Source organism: Alternaria arbusti (genome assembly GCF_024043155.1).
Source record: "Alternaria arbusti strain BMP 1465 chromosome Unknown scaffold_1, whole genome shotgun sequence".
Lineage (NCBI taxonomy): Eukaryota > Fungi > Ascomycota > Dothideomycetes > Pleosporales > Pleosporaceae > Alternaria > Alternaria arbusti.
In genome coordinates, this window is record NW_026249941.1 from 3,525,179 (window position 1) to 3,546,585 (window position 21,407).

Sequence of the window (21,407 nt, forward strand, 5' to 3'; positions counted from 1 at the left end):
AGCCACCATCATGTCATCAGATAGAGGGAGATGCATACAAATGTACGTGAAGCAATGACTGTATCTATCAACACCATATACTACCCTTAACGACAAGCCGCTACACCCGACGTACAGTAAAGGTCATGAACCTTGTACCGGCCGGCACAAGCGTCGTCTTCATCCTCTTCGATAGATCTTCTTCACCAAGCACAGCTTCAGCCTTCCATTCCGTTCCAGTTTCCTCCCCAACCTGCTCCCACATCTTCGCCCAGGACTCTGGATTGTGCCAAAAAGCAGTCTGCTCTTTCATGAGGTGTGAGAAGCTGCCGGCTTCAGGCTTGCCACCTTGGCGTCCAACGATGAGACTTCCAGCCACTGGCCTCAACAGTTGGACCACGCGCTTAGCTGCTTTGACCTGACCGTCCCAATCAAACAAGTGGAAGAATGAGGCGGCATTGATCATGTCGATCTTGCCGTTTACCTGCTTCATCTCCGAGTTGGCGTCGAAGATGTCGGCTTCCATGAAACGTGTCTGCAGAGTTGACTTGTCAAGAAACAGATCATAGCCAAAGCCCCAGAAGTCTGTTTTGACATCGGACGCGTACGTGTTTTCAGAGGGTGCGCCGTTGTGGACCAGCTTGCGGATGTCCTGGCCCATACAACATCCAAGGTCGAGGAATTGCTCCCCGTCCTTGATGCGACTGAGGACTTCCTGGTAGGCCGGGTTCTTCTCGATGGAAAAGTTCAAGAAACCCCAATTTCCCAAGCAAGGATACGGGAACTACAAGATCGTTAGTACAGCTCGCTCTTGTTGTGTATGGCAGACTAGACTCACGACCGAGAATGCTTCATCTCTCACACGTTTGATATGCGTGATGATGTCCGCTGCTGGTATCCTGCTGTAACTTTCGAACAGATCTCTCGTTTCCGGACTAGGCTCTTCAAGTTGCTTCGTGTACCATGGTAGTAGCTCAGGATCCTTCACATATGCCTTGGTCGAGACAACTTGCTCTACTCTGCTGCGTTCCTCCTGGGCTGGGTCTTGCACTAGGACGACTTCGGTCATGTTTGGGCCGCTTCTGAGTGATACCCAGTGGTAATGAAACTACGTGTTGATCTCATTGTGAGCGTTGCGTCCCGGCTCTTTATGCTCCTCCTGCCTGCAGTCTACACCCATTTGCGTGTTAGTATGAACCTTGCAGGCTGACGGCCGCCCTCGTTGTCAGCACTGCTTTAGCCACCCTCTACATCAACTCGGTGTCGCATCCGCGCCGTCTGCCCGCGAAAATCACGTAAAGGAGGGACGTGGGATGGCAGCATGAAGTGCAGAGGTGAGATGGAGATAATGCTACCCAATGTAGATGCCTTGCGGCTGGACCTTCCCGGGATGATGGTGGGGGATGGCGGGGCAGGTACGGCGCGCGCGACCAGTGACGTGCATAGGCCTAGAAAATTGTGCCCAACGCAAACACCAGGAAAAACTCCGCCAACCTGAAGGTCCCCATATATATCCGGCGACAGCTCTGTCAATCTTCTGTTTACTCCCGTAGATCACCTTTACTCTATACTCCTTTTTCTACACACAAACCCTTCAAGATGCCTGCCATTGAACACCCTACCATCAAGGGTAAGTAGACTTGACTTTTACAGCAGTCATACAACCACACCCTCTCAATTGCTGACATTCGGTATAGATGGCTGGTTCCGCGAGATCTCCGGCATGTGGCCCGGTCAGGCCATGACCCTCCAGGTCAAGGAGGTTCTTCACCACGAGAAGAGCAAGTACCAGGACGTCCTCATCTTCGAGTCGACCAACTACGGCACCGTCCTCGTCCTCGACAACGTCATCCAATGCACCGAGCGCGATGAGTTCTCGTACGTCACAACCAGATGGGAAAATGCGGACAATGGCTAATAGTAGAGCAGATACCAGGAGATGATCACCCACTTGGCCATGAACGCCCACCCCAACCCCGAGAAGGTCTTGGTCATCGGCGGTGGTGACGGCGGTGTCCTCCGTGAGGTCGTCAAGCACGACTGTGTCAAGGAGGCCACTCTCTGCGACATCGACGAGGCTGTCATCCGCCTCTCCAAGCAATACCTCCCCGGCATGTCTGTCGGCTTCGAGCACCCCAAGACCACCACTATCGTCGGCGACGGCTTCAAGTTCCTCGAGGACAAGAAGGGCGAGTTCGACGTCATCATCACCGACTCCAGCGACCCAGAGGGTCCCGCCGAGGCTCTCTTCCAGAAGTCCTACTTCGAGTTGCTCAACGGTGCGCTCCGCGAAGGCGGTGTCATTACCACCCAAGGTTGTAAGCCCTCTCCTAGTCCGCTCAGTTCACGTCCACTTTTCGACCGCCATGCGCCGGAAAGGTGCTGCTTTGGTCAATGGCTAACGTTCTTGTATAGCCGAGAATCAATGGCTTCACATGCCCCTCATTGTCAACCTCAAGAAGGCTTGCAAGGAGGTCTTCCCCAACGTCGAGTACGGTTACACCACCATCCCAACCTACCCCTCCGGCCAGATCGGTTTCATGGTCTGCAGCAAGGACGCCAACCGCGACCTCAAGAAGCCCCTTCGCAGCTGGTCTACCGAAGAGGAGGAGCAGCTTTGCAGGTACTACAGCAAGGAGATCCACGAGGCGGCTTTCGTTCTGCCCACCTTTGCTCGCAAGGCTCTCCAATAAGCGTCTGGCTTGTCGAATTTCTTTTCGTTACGACCTCACTAGATACCACGATATGTGATGAATATCAAAAGACTGTAAAGTCATACCCAACGAAACATCGATACTTTCGACTGCATACGCTCAGGCATGATTGTTCTGCTAACTACTAACGTTCTACACCAAGCCGGCGACATGACAGCCACAAGCGTCTGGTTACTTCTTGCGCTTCGGACCGCACCCCACTTGCCAGCGCACAACAATGTGTCCAGCTTCCAGGACATCGGCAGTTGAGGCTCTCGGACGCTTAGTGAGAAATGGTGCCTGGGCAGGCTGTTATCATGCGCGAGTTTCAGCAACCAGCTTGAGCTCTGAGGCAAACACACAGTCGCTGGCCTGTGAGTGGACGGGAACGACACGGAGACGGGCCCTGCAACCATGTCGGTAGCGGTTATGAGCCCACTTCACTCAATGTTCCACGCGACATGTGCCGTATACGCTTGCCACATTTCCATTCCATGTCTTAGCCATGCGTGGCGTATGAGGTCTGTGGGCCATCGGTACTAACGGCAGCAATGTCATGCAGTCCGCAATCGCCCGGTAGACGTGTCAAAGAGGTCTACATTTAGCGAGGAGTGAGCTGTCTCGTCTAAAACTCTCCTGTACCAGATGAAGATTCGAAGCAACCGATTACTGTTGGCTGCGGACTAGGCCACGTTGGGTCGTTTCGTCCTCCAAATGACTTCGCTAGTACAGCCGACAGATGGCATAACTTTTGCGGTGATGCGATTCGTACTGAATCACGATTACAATTCCCCTTGACCGTAGTACCCGCTGTGGCTTTGTAAACGAAGTGTGGATCAAACACGGAGGGTGTCGGTATGATCCGACAACTGAGACCCGTCGGTGAGCGAGCGCTTCTCGACCATGAACCTCAGGGTCATCGAAGGATTCTGTCAATCCAGCGGTGTGGCCATGCTGTGGAGCGTGCCTGCGAAGACAGGATGACAGGAACTTCTGGGCCGTTGTGATCTGTGTCAAGATCGCGGTTTGGGGTGAAGCGTCGTTCTATGTTTGGCAGATGCTCCGGCGTGGACCCACGAGTTTGTGACACGCGAAGTGTCACAACGTTGCCGGCGGGCTAGCCGCTACAGATGGCGGAATCTTTGGTTTGAGGCTGGCGCAAGGGATCGTGATGTGGCACTGCTCCATAATGGCGGTGGCAGAGATGTCATTGAGACGGAGAGTGAATATAGTAGGTCTCGCATCGTGCCTAATACCTGCCTCAAGCTGCACCACCTTCTTTCCCCACCTGCGCCTTCGCTCTTTCGGCCACGACATCGTCGTGCACACTTCACGTCTTCTTCTTCTTCTTTTTTGTACAAGGTCGAGCCGGGCTCTTCCTTCAATATAATCTTTACTTCCACGACGGGTTACACGATCACCGTTGGCAGCCATCACACAACGTTACGACTCGCGCCCATGCAGTAGTACAATCCCTCGCTTCCTTCCTCTCCTTTTCATTTTGCCTGGAGCATTTATTACCTTTGACCGAACTGTCTGGATACGTTCATCTTTCGCTGTACATACTTTGCGAACATACTTGCCGCCGCAACCGAATAACGACGCCGATTAATATCGCACTCGCCAACCTGCACACCAAGCGCGCTTAACGAAGCTCGATCACTAAGACAGAATCAAGCGACGATGTTATCGGCAACATACCAGAATGGGGAGCCGTTTAGTCCGGCCAAGGTTCATCCGCTCCTGTCCCCACAGGCGCCCAACTCAAGTTTCTCCGACCTTAACCCCGTCGATGCCGATGCCTCATTTAATAATCCCACCCGCCCAGAGTCTCCACAGCCTCCGCAGACCAGCGTCCACTGCCCCCAGGACGCGCCGTATAATGCATCGGTAGTAACGCAAGAAATTGGCGGTACGCCCGCTGCAACACAAGATCCAGCCAGTCTGACCTCGGACGAATCCTCCCGCAACGACGACCCCACCGTTATCACCAAGTCCTCGTCCATCGAGAACCTCTCCGTCCTCCCGCGCGTGCCCTCTTTCGGCGAGCATCGCATCCGGAAGCACCGCAAGAACGCCTGCTCCATCGACTCGGCGATCCCCCGCCAGACCATTCTTAAGGCGTTGCAGTCTCGGCCACCACCATCGTCGACGTCACAGTCTATGGACACCGCCATAATGGAGAGCGCAGGGAAGAGTGCGCGCTCAAAGAGCATCACGCACTCGCAACTCGCAAAGGCGCTCAACGAGCTGGAACTGCACTCGGCCGACCTTTCCGCCAGCAAGATGGCTGCGCTCGCATCACCATGCTTCTTCCACAAGAAGTTTGACAAGGCCGTGAACCTTGGAAAGGTCATGGAAGAGATGAGCGATGCCGAGGACGACACGATATCGCATTCGAGGCTCGTGCAGACCGCGAACAGCGTCCGTGAGGTCTCGAAGCAGTTGCAGCGCCGACCCATCAAGATGACGGTGCGCAATGTCATGATTGTCACCAAGGCGCGCGACAACAACCTTGTATACCTCACGCGCGAGTTGGCAGAGTGGCTCATGACGACCTCGCGCTACGGCTCAGACGTGGGAGTGAATGTCTACGTAGACCACAAGCTGCGCAAGTCGAAGCGCTTCGACGCAGCCTCGCTGTTGGCCAAGGACAAACGCTATGAGAACATGCTCCGCTGGTGGACACCGGATCTATGCTGGGAAACCCCTGAGATCTTCGACCTTGTCCTTACTCTCGGTGGAGACGGCACCGTCCTCTTCACTTCATGGCTCTTCCAGCGCATCGTGCCACCGATCCTCTCCTTCTCACTCGGCAGCCTCGGATTCCTCACCAACTTCGAGTTCGCACAGTACAGGCCCGCGCTCGACAAGATCATGTGCGAAACGGGTATGCGCGTGAACCTGCGCATGCGCTTCACATGCACGGTATACCGGTACCAGAAGAACGCCGCGGCCCAAGGCTCACCCTCGCACATTGAAGCCGAGCAATTCGAGGTCCTCAACGAGCTCGTCATCGACCGCGGCCCATCGCCCTACGTCTCGAACCTCGAGCTCTACGGCGACAACAACCTGTTGACCGTAGTCCAAGCCGACGGCGTCATCTTCTCCACGCCCACGGGCTCAACCGCCTACTCCCTCTCCGCAGGCGGCTCGCTTGTGCACCCAGACATCCCCGCCATCCTCCTCACCCCCATCTGCCCGCACACCCTTTCCTTCCGCCCTATGCTCCTCAACGACAGCATGCTCCTCCGCATCGCGGTGCCCCTCAAGTCGCGCGCAACCGCCTACTGCGCCTTCGACGGCAAGGGCCGCGTCGAGCTCCGCCAGGGCGACCACGTCACCATCGCTGCTTCCCAGTACCCTTTCCCCACCGTCCTCTCCCAGCCCACCGAGTGGTTCGATAGCATCAGCCGCACGCTACGCTGGAACTCGCGCGGCGCGACACAGAAAGCGTGGGACGGTGATGAGGACGGCGAGGAAGCTGAGGAGGAAAAAGAACCGGATTTCGATATCGACTTTGATAACGACGACGTTGATCGCGATTCTGGATACAGTGCTGAGGGGAGCACGGTGGATGGTAGGGGCAGTCCGATGAGGAAGGGTGTCGTGCTACCTTTCTTGTAGGCTTTGTCATCCCCTTGCCTGCCTGCAAAAGAGGTGGATGTGTATATGACGGATAGGGGAACGTTGTCTATTCTCTTCCCACTGGTCATCCACTCACGCATCGTCATTGCTGCTTGGGCGGGTCCCGGTGGTTTCCTTTTTGGTTGTGTATATGATGGTCGTTTGAGTAGACGTCAGTCACATAAGCATGCATCTTTCTACAGCATTTTTTCACGTCATTCGCTTGCGTTGGTTTGTTGGTGAGCGTATATTGCGAGAGCTATGATATCCTTAGAAAGCATGTAGATGTTAGAAGATAGTGGTGGTGGTTGTGATCAATGGAGAAGTGGTTGGTTTGGCGACTTTGCCTGCCTCCCGTTGGCTACGATATGTTTTTGTTCTTTTGATGCGTCTTGCACTAGGATTTTTGAACATCTAACTGATTATCAAGCTTGTCTCTGAGCGCATCATCTACGAGCGCGTCCGCCAACCCGGCGCCCCAGCCCGCGCATGTAGGTGGTATATGCAATCATTCTCTGCGAGCACCTCTTTCCGTGCGCGATTACTATTGTCATAGCCTGTATGGAGGAATGCATGGGTGGTCTCCAAGCCGGTCCCTCCCGATGTATCACGGTCGGTGGGAGTGTCTTCCCTGGAACCGTGGTACTGTAACGGAAAACCGCAGAGAACCAGATGACTGTCACGACCGGATAAATATTATCTTGCTGCCTACATGGCATACAGAAAAAAATAATTCAAACAGCTCACATACCCATAATCATCTCCCGAGGTCGTCTTAACTATCAAAACTACCCAGTCTCACCATAATGTCGTTTCTTCTACCCATGATGCGCACACGCATCTTGAACGCCTCACGCCCACTTTCGCGACAACTACTGGCATCTTCTACAATGCCTGTTCTAAGCCTACTTCCGCGACAACTACGACTGGCGTCCTCTTCTGCAACGCCCGTCTCGAAACCCGTTGCAAAACGCATCGTCCACAATCCAGCACTCCACTGCGCCACCTGCCCCTTTACAGCACACGAACGTGTCTACCTCAAAGCACCTCTTACCGGAGGACCATTCCTGCCAGACGACAAATTAGTCAAAGCGATAGAAAAATACTATCTCACACGCGCAGCCACTCCGCCAACAGACTACTCTGGCGCCGACAGCGAGAAAAACTACAATGCTCGTACCCAAAGCCTCGAAGCTGCCCGCCGCGAAAGGGCGGATTTGATAAAGAAACTCCTCATCAAGCAACTTGCTGCAAAACATGAGGTATCTGAGCGCGAGGCGAAACGGGTTGTACGGAGTCTGGTGCGTGATGTTGAAAGCGTCCGCGAGCGTGCACAGCGGCGGGAACGGCGGGAGAAGGGACGGCAGAAGAGAGAGCAGAGAAAACAGAGGGACTTCGAGAGAGAGTATCGTGTAACATTTAGTGTTGCCATGCTCGGACTGGGTATAGGTTTTATCGGGATGTCCTACTTGTTTAAATCGCTATGAGCGAAGAGATGGAAGTAGGTCGTAACATGGACGTTGATTGAGACTACCAAGGCATGGAAATCGGTAAAGGTGGTAGTCGTGGTGGGGTTGGTTGGTAGACTTGCATTGATACACTTCACTCAAATACAGTTTTGCCCTAGGGATGCCTGCGCTTGGTGAGCGTTGCAACTGCCCTCTCGCAGTGACCATAACTTCATTTTCTCTGTTCTACCCACCTCCGACACACAGATGTAGTCTATTACTTCCATTCATTTGCAACCCACATCCCAGTGTGTTCCTGGCAATGCATGGTTGAAGGTTTGCTCAAATGTGAATATATCCATCTCATTGTAAAAGTCCAAAACCTCTGTCGGTGGGATAGTGAACCATCCAAAGTATCGCTGCGGACCAACCCGGGAATTCTTTGGCACAGCAGCAACAGGGTCATACTTCGCGTCCGCAACTTTCAGTAGACTGAGATCAGGATCTTGTAGCACTTGGGCATCCGCCACCATGAATATAGCGGTGCCCCAGTTCATAGGCTGTAACCCCCTCATCGGCTGGCCCCCACTTCCTTCCCGATACACTTGCCGGAGATCTTCCAGTGTCAATCCGTTCAAGGTGATGGGAAGGGAACGTGCATCAAGTCGAAACCAATCCCTCGCTTTCGTGACAGCGTCAGGCTTCTTGTCCGCCTCCTCCAGTTCGGCGAGGCCTTTTCCCACACCGTCGGTGATGGTTTTGAGCAGCTTTTTCCACTGCTCATCAGATCCAGGGCCATAGTATGTTCTGTAAATCGTGTAGCCCCAATGCTCCAGAAACTGTTCCATAAACTGGTTTTTGTCCTCTTGCGACTTGTCATCCCAATCTTCAGGGTACGCGTGGAGCTGGTCGACTCTTGGGTACTGGTACAGGTGGTCGACGAACTTTGTGATTTGTTCCATAGCGGCGGGAAAGATAGAGGTGAGGAGTGGCTTGGGCAAATGTGTACGTATGAGTGAGTGTTGGTAGACGTATATGGTTTCTGGGAAGGCGAAATAGGTGGAGTTGAAGTATTAAATAAGAGCAGTCTGTTCAGCATATTAAGACGCTATCATCACGGGCGTTCCTACCGTTGCAGCCTTGCGCTAGTATCAGATAGGTTAGGTGGTATGTGGCACGGTGAGCGAAGCTGATGTACCAGGCTACTACATGCGCATGGCTCTGAACTCTGACGAATGCCACAGGTGTCTGGAGCATAAGTGGAACTTCTCGATGATTAATAGAGTGAGAAATGTGCATACGAAGTTATGAACGTTGCTTGCTGTGTTGAGGTCGAGTGAGGTGAAAACGGAAGGAAGTCCCCACCGCTCGTTATCATTACTATTAGAGACAACGGCATTCTAGCCAGACTATGGAACACGATGGTCTTACTACTGCCATCCTCAGTAAATGACCAAACCGTTCCTCCTGTATCGGCTGCACACCATGTCCCAGCATCCTTGTCGTGGCACAACCCAATGGGTTCGTTGAAAATCTGCACAAGTACTCCGTGCTGCAACCCTAAAGTAGGCTCAAAGTTCCGAGAACTGGCGCGGGCACCGGTGTCATCGAGTACTAGTCGGTTGGAGGGATTTCCGTAATCATGTGCCGCGATGCGAAGGCTTGAGCTGTGTTGCAATCATCATCGAAGCAAATATTGCGGAGAAATCGATCGAGTCTACATCACCAATGGCCCCGCTTCTCTACGAGCACAGTCTCATCGTCAGTGTGATAACTCTCTGCGACCTCTGTCGTGCCGTCCAAGCTCTTCGTCTCCGGCTCCTCAATGACAATCACCGGTCGGTTCGTCCCATTATAGCTGTCCGTGTTCCCCTTGGAGATATCCACCTCGACACGCGAAGGTTGACGCCCCCTGTTTGGGAATGGGTTGGCCTCGGATGTCACGGTGTAGTGTGTCGTTGCCTTGATGTTGCCGACGCTGCCGAGCTGGACACTGCCGCGATTGGAGACGAAGGTGTTGTGATAAGATTCCGATGCATACGTAGACGGATCCTTGAACTCGTGTACTGCACCGGTTCGGTTGAAGTTTGAGATGGCAATGCGTCTGATCAGGTTGGCCATGGCCATTTCGATGTTGAGCTTAACGAGGTAGCACAGCGAGTGGAATTGGACGTAGCTGAGATGGCGAATCGTTAAAATGGAGCTAGACAAACAGGTGAAGAATGACTCACACGAAGGCTTTGGGAATAGCGGTAGCGGCGATAAGCATGACATCCATTAGGATCGACAGAACGATGATGCGCTGGTTGAATTGAACGATTTTGTTGTCTAAATGTAAGCGTTAATGTCAGCGATGACCTTGTAATGTAGCATGCGCATGGATTGGCTTACACTTTGTGAGACCGTTGCGGATCAAATTGTTCTTCACCATTCTCAAGAAGTACCAGTTGAGCGCCAAATCGATAATGAGGAACAGACACTTCTCAGTGCGATCCCAAGCCGCTGAGATGAACTCCCAATAGTGGCTAATTTGCATCCGGGCTGGGATCCAAATAATGAAGCCGCTGATGATCACTACTGTGATATAGACAGTTACTGCGATAAAAATGTTTTCGCCGTGCTTGCGGTTAACATCAATAACTCTGATGCGATTGACGATAATCTGGAAAAGAAGCATGACCTGGAAGCTCCAGCAGGCCACTATGCAGCATTAGTACAGTAACGGAAGGATCAATTCGGTAAATGCAACTTACAAATTCCAAAGTAGAAAGCAAAGCCTGCAAACTATCAACACAGTGTCTTCGGGGGCATGAATGATACTCACTCGCTGGAATGTGTTTCAGCACATGCAGGTAGCCAACAAGACCCAACGCAAAACAAGCCCCCAGCTCCAACCAGGCCATCCATAAATAAGGACTTCGAATCGGAGTTTTCGCCAGTTTGGTTTGATGGTAGATCTGCCACAAAGCGAGTATAACGTTTGCCAACGTGAGGGCCCATGGAATGGAAGCGACAAGGACATCGAGATTGGTGAACTCGTCTTCTGTGTAATCGGGTGAGATGAGTGGTCCCCAAGGCTCGCTCACGACACCGGGTCGGTAAGGATCGTTCAACATCGCGTGGACTGGAGGCGCTCAGCGAATGAGTGTTGTATGCGAGCACGAGACTGGACTGGGTGCTGCTCGAAATACAGATGCTGGCTCGCGAGGTATAGGTAAAGGATCTCAAACACCATCTGCGGAGATGCTCCCGGGTTCATGGCACCGACAAAGTTTAGCCATACACGATCTTGATGGTATTTGTGGGCGGGAAGTTTAAACATGCACCATCATGATGGTGCCTGTGGACGGGAATCGGCATCTCGCCAACATAGCGTCGATCGGAACTTCATCCGCTGCCACGTGCTGGAGAACGTCTAGAGCGTACTCTGGACAACTTTAAACTTTTGATGAGTGCATCGAGGGTTCCTACAGCGCGACTCTGGTATTAGTCTAGAGATGGGACGTTGTCGGGGTTGTCTCTTAACGTTTTCAACAGGGCAACAGATGATGTCAAGTTAATGTGGATAGAGACTTTTGGCTTGGGCAGTCGGCAAATGCCTAGCGTCACCGGCGAGTGAATGTCTACATTCCTACCCTCCAACCTATCCTAAAGGTGCGCAATGGCAACAACAGAGAAGTTGGATGATGGGGGGTGTCAGAAATCCCTTGATAATGGTAGTATTGTTGTTGCTGCTGCTGCTGCTGCTGCTGCTGCTGCTGCTGCTGCTGCTGCCTCGGTTCAACTGCTCCTACCCTGAACGCTCGCCATTCAAATGTCACTCGGCATCAATAGGGAAGCCCGGCAACATGCTATTGTCCCCAGTACCCCATCGACATCATCATGCAGTTTGCTAGTTACTGACCCCTGAAAGTTGTTTGAGGCTCAAAATCTGCCAAAAAAGCAATTATCAGGTACACCATCGGACCCCCGAGGCGCGCTACGGTGGCTCACATCTCGGCCTGACACTATCCGGGGTCCTCTTTCAGGATGCACGTCAACCCTGTCCGAATCAGTATGTGCCTGAAGTTTCACGTGGTAGAGACTCGCCAAAGGCACCTACTAATGTAGTGTCGCGTTGGAACATGCGGATAGATCCTGGAGAACAGTCCGCCTGTGGCTGATTCGTCCTGGGACGAAGGGAAAACAATCGGTGGCGTAATCGACCGGAAGTCGTTGAAGGACCCAGACTCCGTTCCGTCGCTAAACATTTGAGAACCCGTTAGTGGCCGTCTACCAGGACGCCAGAACGACGTACTCCGTTATATGGGCGCGGCATAAATCGCCGAAGACAGTGAAGATAGGTGTAGTCGCGTTCACTACCATCGCCAGTCACGTTCTTCGTGTTTCGTATTTCGTGTTTTTGTCAGACCCTGAGCACCACCAAACTACTACCCCATGCTAAGAGTCTTGCGAAATGCGAAATACGACTGTACTTGGTGCTACTATACCTAGTCGTAGACCCGTTCACGAACTATCTGTTTGACTTTCTTATCTGTCTGTTAATCTCCTCAGTGGCTCTGATCTACGTTCAACCAAGTCGGTCCAGCGAATTTGTCAACACCCCATCGGCGCTTCGTCATCCCCACTTCATCTAGCCACGACAAAATCCTATCAAAGCTATCGCAATCAGACGGCATATCAAGATTACATTTTAACAACCAGCTCGGACTAAATATGTGTCCCGACCAGCGTGAAAGGCGCACTCTATCCACCCTATGATAACAAACTTAGCAGGGTCTCTTTCCCAATCTAACATATTGAACCCAGAGTCGCGATTTTGCAGGCACTCCAGACTATCTCCGCAGACATGATGCGTTTCCTGAGATATTTCGGCGCGGAGAAAACACCACTTTAGTACATCAACGGTGCCAGCACGGAGCAAGCTCCATAGTGCGTTCAGGAACTCTTTTTAGTATCTTGAAAGAAAAAACATGATTTTGAAGTTGGAGCGAGGACTGCGCAAAGAATAGGGCTTATATAGTGAGTCCCACTGGCTTTGCCAGACTATGCTTCAAGTAGAATTACCGACCAGATTCATGGAATAGAGCTGGGAACCATCGACTCAGGTCCATACACCACCTGCGCAGTGCTTCAAAAGAGTTCATGTCGGGGTTGTTGCTGATTTCGAAGCCGTGACGTGGGAAGAAATCGGCGGTGTTTTTGGAGCCAGCGGCTTCTCACACTCTTTTCAAATGATGTGATTTTGCAGGATAATCAGGAAGCCCTCCATGACTATTGCGTGGTTCATCTACAAGTCATAAACATCGAAACCAAGGCTTTAAGACCAACCGCGCGCGCCACAACATGAAGAATTCGGTATCGAGCTTTTCTCTTCTTACATATTGAAGAATGTGCCGACTGGCAAAGGCGAAACATGCACGCTTGTGTCCTTGATTTTGGACGCTGGCCAGGGAAGAGAACCGGAGCGCCGAACAACATAGTGTATCTGCAAATGTATTTTTGGTAATGTCTCGGCTTTTGGCTGGAGATGGTATGAAGGAAGAGATTAGTGCTCTTGCGGCAGCAAGACTCTTTTATAAGCAGCTCGCGCTAACATCAACATAGCAAGCAGCCAGAGTCTGAGACGTAGCAACATGAATATATCCGGTGAACTTTTTTAGAGTGCAGAAAACACGCTCGACCACATCGATACTAAGGTGTGAATTTTGGAGGCTGCTTCCAGAACATGGATATCTTCTATGAGAGTTTCGAAAGCAAGTGCGCAACAGAAGCGTTGACAAGCGGTCGCCATCAGTATTCCGAAGTGGCGTTTTAGGTGTACGGACAAGTTGAACAAGCGAAGCACTCCCCACTCCATGCCCGGTGAAGACAGGCCTTTTAACCACCTGCGGCGTTATCTCTCCATAGCGTCCAATTCGGCTCTTTCGGCCTCTCTAACCATATACATAATGGCAGTCGCATTTTGTCGACTCGAACAGCACGGACAGGTCATCCTTATACCGGTGGTCGGTTTTGAGACTTATGTCGGGGGGAAAAATTCTCGCGCAGACATAAAGGGATGTTCGGGTTCTTTTGGTAAAGCCCCCCTGTCGGAGTAGTGTGTTGGAGAATAGGAAGATATCCCGGACAGATGCTTTATATACCCGACGAGAAAACCAGGGAAAGACGAGCACGCCATGAAGGAATGCTGCAGACTTTACGGACGGCATAAGACACTGCTTGACAAGCTTTTGTGCAGACCATGTAGATTTCAGAACCTGGTTTGATGTCGCAAAGCACCACCCAGCACGACATGACATGTCTCTGACAAAACTGGTTTTTGGGAACAGCGGCCGAAGGTCGATCATATAGCGTAACCCTTTTGTTTTTCAATTTTAGAGTTCAAGATAAGAAGAGCACGCCTGTAGTTTGTACCCGCACGCAAGAGCCGAGTCCATGAGTCCGCATAATAGGATTTTTGGAAAATGTTGGAAGAACGCAGACTCGTCTCAGACATCGACCAGAGTGTTTTTGTTTTTGGTGCCCACAATAGACTGGAGAATGATGAAGGAAGAAAGAAGAGAACAGCCGTACGACAGCTTTTATACCCGTCGAGCTAGCTCGCTGGTAGCTAGATCGGGCCCGAGGCTCTTCTCATCATACTGCTCCATGGCGACTTTAATCAAGAAGAGTAGCCGCACATGCAGGGGTCATGCATGGTTTTCTCAGACCCGAGAACCTCTCATAGCATTCTCGTAGATTCATTTTTGACATCTCCGTCTCTTGGAAAACCCGCAAAGCCGAAGTCTTTCCCATGAAGGAATGATAAACTTCTTTCAGAAGGAGCAAAGAACATGAGGATTCAGGAGGGCTTTTTTAGTAATCACGTCGAAGTCTGGAATTCAGTTTGGTTGTGGTAGAAAGCAGAAGAAGGCAAGGAAGAAACCATGGTATAATCTCCAGTGCTTTTGAAAGAAATTCTGAGAGAGCAGGACAGCCGACAGAGCCATGGAACGGGGGCGCGATCCTTTTGGTAATATCGTAGGAAGTGTGTGATGAAGAGAGAAAGTACGTTGGAGACAGAAGTCCGCTCTTATACCCACAATCGCGGTCACGAGACCCTCATGTGGAGCATGGGAAGACGCATCCATCCATCGATGCGGAACGGGCGACAGGCTGGAAGCAGGAAAGACGGGTCGTAGCAGTCTGAACCAATATCAAAGTGACAGTAATATATAATGAAAATTCGAATGAAAACACCACACAAGGCGGTGTGCTAGCCATCACGGCTCTATGTTACAAATACACAAAGAATGAACACTTGAGCTGCTGGCGAGCGCGCTGCAGCTCCTCATCCACTATACACAGCTCAAGTCGGCAGTTTGGATATTACACTGATTCCACGCCCGATACTCCCAGCCTTCCCACCCCTACCTCAACGCCCCGTCCCTAAAACTCAATCCTCAATAGCAAAGTCATCCCCACCATCCGCCTCCACACTCTCCCTGCCCTTCTCCCCCGGCGCAAAAATATCCGGATTGCGATTCTTGAGTGCCGCAATCTGACTTTCCTTGAACAATTTGAACTGCTCTGGGTCCTCCTTCTCCAGATTCCTCAGCTCTTCAGCATTCTCCACGACGCTGTTGAAAGCCTGTTCCCAGCCTTTGCCCTCAATCATATGCCTCATCTCGTCGCCGCTGTAGTTCTGGAAGTATGCGCGTAGGGTGCGAAGGTGTTCGGGAAGACCTTGGTCATCTGCCGTACCGGAGATGAAGGACACGTGGTTTTCGGAGACGTCGGGGGTGGTGGGGCGGGATGGGTTGAAGAGACCGGTGCGGACACGGTGGCCGAAGCGGTGGAGTCGTCCTTCTTCGAGGGACATGTGGCGGGATGCGAGGGAGACGTCGGAATTGTGGCGCGAGCGTAGGGTGGAGGGTTCGTCTTCGTCGGATTGATCGGCTGTGAAGTCTGTCGAGACACTGTTTTCGAGTGTCGGTACGAAGGAGGTGGGTGGTGAGCTGCTGAGTTTGGAGCTCGTAGTAGAAGCGGCGTCGGATGGCTGGAGACGTGTCTCTGGGTATTCGTCTTCGAAGCGTTGGATCATGCCTTGGAGTGTTGTATCCAGGAAAAGTAAACGACCTGTCAGGATGTTAGCATATCAACATAATGGAAAGGTGGTGAAGCTTACGGTAGTTCAGGTCATTGTCACTCTTCGCCTCTCTGATAAGTGCAGGCTGTATTCTTGACCGTGTGTTTCGCGCAGTCTCAAGAAGATCCTTGGACATGGCTCTGGCCTTGCTCGGCTCTTCAAGCACTGGTACCCTGTTCCTGCTTCTAGGAGTAGAGGTACCGCTTGCTGGGACAGACACCCTTCGGAGATCGTTTTCTTTGTGTGAAAGACAGTAGCTAAGTGCCTTCGCAATTCCTGTACCTCCCACAATGTAGTCGTTATCTGCCGCATTCGACACGTTGTCGGTCTCCTTGTAATCGTCTTCCGTACCGACAAGACGCAGCAGGATGTCTGGAACCTCGACTTGCTTAGGTGCTGCTCGAAGCTCTGGCACTTCATTGATGGATTCAATGTTGCGCAAGCAGTATGCGACGACTTGTTTGGCGAGAGCTTTGATGACTTCGCCTTGTTCCGGAGCAGGAATATCGACATCGACACAAATGAGCGATTTGGACAGCTTGGCCGCGAGAGTGAGTGACGCATATAAGGCAGCAGCTTCTTCTTGTGTCTCCTCGTCGGTCGAGCTAGCGACGCGTGTTATCTCAGGGTTCTCGAGAATGTTGATGTGTGCGATGTGTGGACAATCCGGCAGAATCTCCGCGATAGCGATCGCATCTTCCGGCTTCATATCGACATTCATGAGATGTATGCGTTTCAGCTCCTTGAACTGAGGCATGTACTTCCTGAGGAGAGACAGGGATGTCTGGCCCATGAAGAGGCCTCTGTTGTGCGAGAGGTCAAGGAATCTGAAGGAAGGTAGATTGATGAGAGTCGGAATAAGTGTCTTGAGAGCGTCCGGGGTGAGATTGGTATCCTGTAGGCACAGCGCCCAGAGTGGGCTGTTCGGGCAGGCCTTGATACTTTCGCAAATCTTGTCCATCAATGATCTCAGGTCGTTCCCTCCAATGTCAATACCCTGACAAACACCAGAGCGCAAGTAGTGTAGGACGTGTTCTAGGCCTTCGGCGTCGATGTCGTTCGTCGCCAGACTAAGACGTGTAATACCACTGATGACGCAGCCGTCGATGATTTTCCGGATGCTTGACGAGGTGAGGTTGCATTCAGCCATGGCTAGCTCTTGAAGTTCTGAACCGCCCAGTCGTTCCGAAATGGCCTTGGAGAAAATTTCGGCTACATCTGCCGATTTAGCGTCCTTGGTGGGTGACGGCGCCTGTGTGCTGTTCGTGGGCGAGGAAGCCACCTGCGGGCGAGACTTGGGAAACGGTATCATCGACACGTCGACCGCCATAATGGACTTGCACATGTATAGGAACAGAGCGATGTGTTTCCAGCCTTCAGCTGTGATCTTTGGGTTGTTCTTGAGAACCAGCTTCTTGACTGCGCATGAGCCTTGCTGGCACAGCCCGTCCTGTGTTCCGTCGTTGGATAGATCACGTCGCTTCGGCGGCTCAGGAACCTTGGCAGCCAGGAGACCGGCGAGTATGACCCGTATCTTCTCGTCATTCAGATCCGCGTCTTCCAAAAACAATTTCTTCACAGGTACGATGGCGAGCCAGTCCGATAGCGTCAAAACGTCGGCCAGCTGCAACCTCGACCCTGTCAGGTCCAGACAGGTGACAACTCCTGGCTGAACAACGGAGCACGCGCGTGGTGCCGCAAGCTGGTCGCTGATGCGTTTGAGAATGGGGGATTCGCGGAGCTGGCAACATCTTCGGTAGATACGCAGCGGGTCGATCGTCGGGCGGTCTTGAGGGCGAGGGGTCGGCGCTCCAGTCGCAGCAGGTACTCCTTCGGCGCTGGCGCTGTCGTCGTCTCTAGTAAGCTCCATGGGGATTGTGCCATTCTCCTCGGCCTTCTTGCGTTTCTTCTCTTTCCGCTCTTTGCGCTCAGCCTCAGATCGCTTCTTCTTCTCCTTCTTCCGGCTCGGCTCCTGCTTGTCCTCGTGCACGACTGTTCCCTCTGGGTTCGACTCGGAATCGTTGCCGACGACTTCTTGGGCGATGGAGACGACACCGTCTTTGTCCTTTTCCTCCGCCACGGCATCCGGGTTTTTGAGTGCCTCACCCTCGCCGCGCTCTTTCAGCTTCTTTTCCTTGCGCTTGGTCTTGTCGTCTGTCTCGACGTCATCCTTGTACTTGGGTCCACCAGCAATCTCAACGTCGACGCAGAATGCCACCTTGCGCAACTTGTTCTGATCCAGCTCCGGGACTAGACATCGCTCTCGGTTGGGGTCGACGTTCATGATCTTGCGCGGGCACATGCCACCGTTCGGGTAGACCTTGCCAGCGGTGCCGACCTGGGTTCCGGATGACAGGCGTCGCAGCACGTTCCCCACGAACGAGCTCTTAGGCTGCTGCGGTATGTAGGGCTCGGGCGCGCCATTAGTGCCTCCCGAAGCTGCCTGTATGCCGTTCAGGGCGCCGTTGGCCGAGGGTGACGCGTTGGCTGTGCCGTTAGCAGCAGCGGGCGAGCCCTGGGCTTGGGTGTGTGTCGTTGCGGCGGGCGAGTTTTGCGACGAGAACTTGGAGCTGATGCTGTTCATCCACGAGTTGCGTCGCGAGCTGTTCTTCGCGTCGGGGGGCGTCGTGCCGCTGCCATTCTTGTCGGTACTGCCGCGGCCAAGCAGCGCTGGACGCTTCGGTATCTTTTGTGGAGGAGTTGGGCCAGCGGCCGCAGCTGGGGGCGGTCGCGGCGGCGATGCGGGTCTCGTAGGCGCCGGTGTCGGCTCATTATTTTGCTGCTCGTCGTGGCGGGGTCTGGCGGGTAGGCCACCATGCGACGATGTCTTGGGCGGCGCGTCTCTGGTCAGGCCGGGCGACGAGGGCGCCTGCTGGCGATGGTGATGGTCTGCTCAGGCGCAACATGTTAGTAGCCTCTCAAGCTCAGGGTTGCGCCGCAAAGCCGAGACGTCTCCACCCAGCAGGGTAAGCGGGCCTCACGTACCTCTAGTCGAGTGATGCAGCCATGATACATCAACACCGTGAATGTCTTCCATGGCGGACGCGGTATCGCCGGGTGTTTGTACGGCTGTCATTGCGTATATAGGCCTCTCGCCATGCGTCAGGGTTGCAGACGGCCTCGGTGAGGCGGACGGAAGTCAGCGGGGTTTCTGCTTCCACGAGAATCCGCCGATTGGAAATGCTGCAAACTCTCCCAGATAACGTGTTCCGTGGGACTTCAACGACTCGCTGCGCTCAAGGCTGACGGCTGCGTGATTTCTGGGAGCTGCTCTGTGCGAGTTCGGCCGATGCGATGTTATGGCGAACGTGCACTGCAAGCTGTGGGAGCCGGCCGATGACGAAAGGTGTCGGCTGATTGCGCTTCGGGTCTCCTTCTCCTCTCCACACCAAGCTCTATCGCGCACTCAATCCTGCCGAACATCATGATCGACTGCGAGGATGGACTATATACCCGTCTGCCCTCTTCCTTAAACGAACCTAATCGCAACATATCCACATGCCTCACTCTGCTGCTGGCTGATGCCTCCGCGGAGGAGAGCGTTGACTACCGACTGTCCCCTCAGTGCCGCTGAAACACCTGACCGTCATGGCCACACAAAAACAGCAACCCGTGCTTGTCATTCCACATGGTCAAACCTGCGACAGCACGCCATGTGGTGTCGGCCACTACCGACCACACGCGCGTGTCACATGTTGCTATTTCAGAACACTTCACGCTGAACAGGAGGGGCACATTGTTTGGGGGGTATCTTGTTGTGGTAGCCAATCGCGGCTTGCCGTCTCGTCATCTCATTGAGGTCGTGAGGCTAAGTACAGTAGATGTATCCTGCAAAGGCAGGCATCCTTTCCATGTCATCCCCAGACGCCAGAGCCGTGCTTTTGTCATGATAGAACAAAGTAGGAACAAGAGAAAGGAACAGCCTATGCAGTGATCTCGGCGATCTTGGCCTTGACGCGCTCCTCCTTCTCGGCCTTGGTGAGCTTCTTGCTCCTGTACTTCTGCGACTCGGCCTTCCACTCGTCCTTGGACTTCTTGGGTGCCTCGCCCTCCTCCTTCTTCCAGGGGTCCTCACGGATCTGCTTGTGTGCGTCCTGGTACAGCTCCTCAAGACCGTCAGCCTCGATGTCGTCATCGATGTAGCCGCTGAACTGAGACTTGTAGCGCTCCTCGTCGTCGTCGGCGAGAGTCTCCATGTACTCAGCGACGTGGCCACCGAAGATGTACTTGCGGAGGGTCTCGGCGTCGAGCTCCTTGCCTTCCATGTCGTATCCGGGGAAGCGGTTCTCGGAGTGGGGAACGAAGACACCACCGTCGGAGCAGCCCTTCATGGCACCGAAGACACGGGCACCGGTGGAGGTGCGGGTGAGACCGACATCCAAGAAGACCTTGAATGGGCGGCGCTCCTCGCCGTCAACCTCGGCGGCCTCGGTGAGGGTGAACTCACCGTCAGCCTCCTCTACACCAACGAAGTCCTCGTCAAGCTCGAGCTTCTTGAGGACACGGCGGGCAAGGAGAAGACCGGTGGCGTAGGCGGCGGACCAGTTGGTAAGACCGTGAGTGATGCCGTAAGCCTTGAGCTCGTGGGCACTGGATTGTTGTTAGTCGAGTGTCTGCAGAAACGGAGTCCCTGGGACGTACTAAGCAGCCATGAAGACCTTGTCACCGCCAATCTCGGAGTGGACGACTTGGCAGATGATGTCCTTGTTGGTGAAACGGACGACGAGGCGGTACTTGGGCGCATTGTACTTGTTCTTGGCCTGGGTGATCAACCGCTTACGGGCGTAGTAGTCGGCTGCAGATTGTTAGAGAAGTCGCGATTTGAACAGTTCACTGGATACGTACTCTTTCCCTGCCTGCGGCGCTTGTACTTGACTTGGTACCGCGAGAAGTAGGCATCGTTCTTCTGGAGCTTGGACTTTTGACAGAGTCAGCGATTGGCGCTTCAAACCCGCATTCGAAGCATCTCGCAAAGACTCCACTCGACTTTCGTCGAAGCGGGGTTGCCGTATGGCAATGGGATGGAGGGGTGCATTGCGGGCGCAATTCAGGGCGTACTTACGAAAGGCATCTTGACCTGCTGTTAGTTGAACTGGCTGGAGAGAAAGTTCGGTGTTGCAGAACGACGATATTGAAGTGGGCAGGAGGCGCTCGGACCATGCCTTAAGCGATGCGCAAGTCGCGACTTCCCCAAGTTCCCAGGTGGGTGACCATGCGACTAGCATGAGGTGGGTGACCACACCTGAGCATCTTCCAGGGTTTTTTCTAAATAATAAATGCAGAGAGATGTTATTATCTTTGGATTATGAACGGTCTTCGAGTGTAGTGATGTCAATTATTGTATGTATGGGCTACAGAGGAAGAAACCTCTTTGGTACACCAGACCTGCAGCGCCATGCGATGTGTAGCATATCATACATGCTGTACATTGCTTTTGTTCTCCGCTTGTTATCATTCTACAGTTATCTCGCAATCTTGAAGACATGAAGTGACGCATTTCAAGTTGTTGTGAGCCTCGCATTGCCCGTT

The 21,407-nt window shown here is 53.1% G+C and overlaps 7 protein-coding genes across 7 annotated transcripts; 2 read left to right on the forward strand and 5 right to left on the reverse strand.

Moving 5' to 3' along the window:
* Positions 1-100: 100 nt before the first annotated feature.
* On the reverse strand, positions 101-1,048 carry J4E86_001282 (uncharacterized protein; the record flags this gene model as incomplete). Its single annotated transcript, XM_051441852.1, has 2 exons — positions 101-763; positions 818-1,048. 2 exons carry the CDS (start codon positions 1,046-1,048, stop codon positions 101-103), a joined length of 894 nt encoding a protein of 297 aa, XP_051308023.1.
* A 530-nt stretch (positions 1,049-1,578) lies between these two features.
* Positions 1,579-2,672, forward strand: SPE3 (putrescine aminopropyltransferase; the record flags this gene model as incomplete). Its single annotated transcript, XM_051441853.1, has 4 exons — positions 1,579-1,609; positions 1,677-1,857; positions 1,909-2,297; positions 2,395-2,672. 4 exons carry the CDS (start codon positions 1,579-1,581, stop codon positions 2,670-2,672), a joined length of 879 nt encoding a protein of 292 aa, XP_051308024.1.
* A 1,683-nt stretch (positions 2,673-4,355) lies between these two features.
* On the forward strand, positions 4,356-6,299 carry J4E86_001284 (uncharacterized protein; the record flags this gene model as incomplete). Its single annotated transcript, XM_051441854.1, has 1 exon — positions 4,356-6,299. One exon carries the CDS (start codon positions 4,356-4,358, stop codon positions 6,297-6,299), a length of 1,944 nt encoding a protein of 647 aa, XP_051308025.1.
* Positions 6,300-8,034: 1,735 nt separating this feature from the next.
* On the reverse strand, positions 8,035-8,709 carry J4E86_001285 (uncharacterized protein; the record flags this gene model as incomplete). The annotated part of the gene is made up of 1 exon (XM_051441855.1): positions 8,035-8,709. The coding sequence occupies one exon, from the start codon at positions 8,707-8,709 to the stop codon at positions 8,035-8,037; it is 675 nt and encodes a 224-aa protein (XP_051308026.1).
* Positions 8,710-9,469: 760 nt separating this feature from the next.
* J4E86_001286 (uncharacterized protein) lies at positions 9,470-10,863 on the reverse strand (the record flags this gene model as incomplete). Its single annotated transcript, XM_051441856.1, has 4 exons — positions 9,470-9,923; positions 9,979-10,075; positions 10,139-10,447; positions 10,572-10,863. 4 exons carry the CDS (start codon positions 10,861-10,863, stop codon positions 9,470-9,472), a joined length of 1,152 nt encoding a protein of 383 aa, XP_051308027.1.
* A 4,322-nt stretch (positions 10,864-15,185) lies between these two features.
* J4E86_001287 (uncharacterized protein) lies at positions 15,186-18,954 on the reverse strand (the record flags this gene model as incomplete). The annotated part of the gene is made up of 3 exons (XM_051441857.1): positions 15,186-15,868; positions 15,918-18,767; positions 18,864-18,954. 3 exons carry the CDS (start codon positions 18,952-18,954, stop codon positions 15,186-15,188), a joined length of 3,624 nt encoding a protein of 1,207 aa, XP_051308028.1.
* An 847-nt stretch (positions 18,955-19,801) lies between these two features.
* On the reverse strand, positions 19,802-20,949 carry RPL5 (60S ribosomal protein L5; the record flags this gene model as incomplete). Its single annotated transcript, XM_051441858.1, has 4 exons — positions 19,802-20,468; positions 20,520-20,673; positions 20,724-20,796; positions 20,941-20,949. 4 exons carry the CDS (start codon positions 20,947-20,949, stop codon positions 19,802-19,804), a joined length of 903 nt encoding a protein of 300 aa, XP_051308029.1.
* Positions 20,950-21,407: the final 458 nt, after the last annotated feature.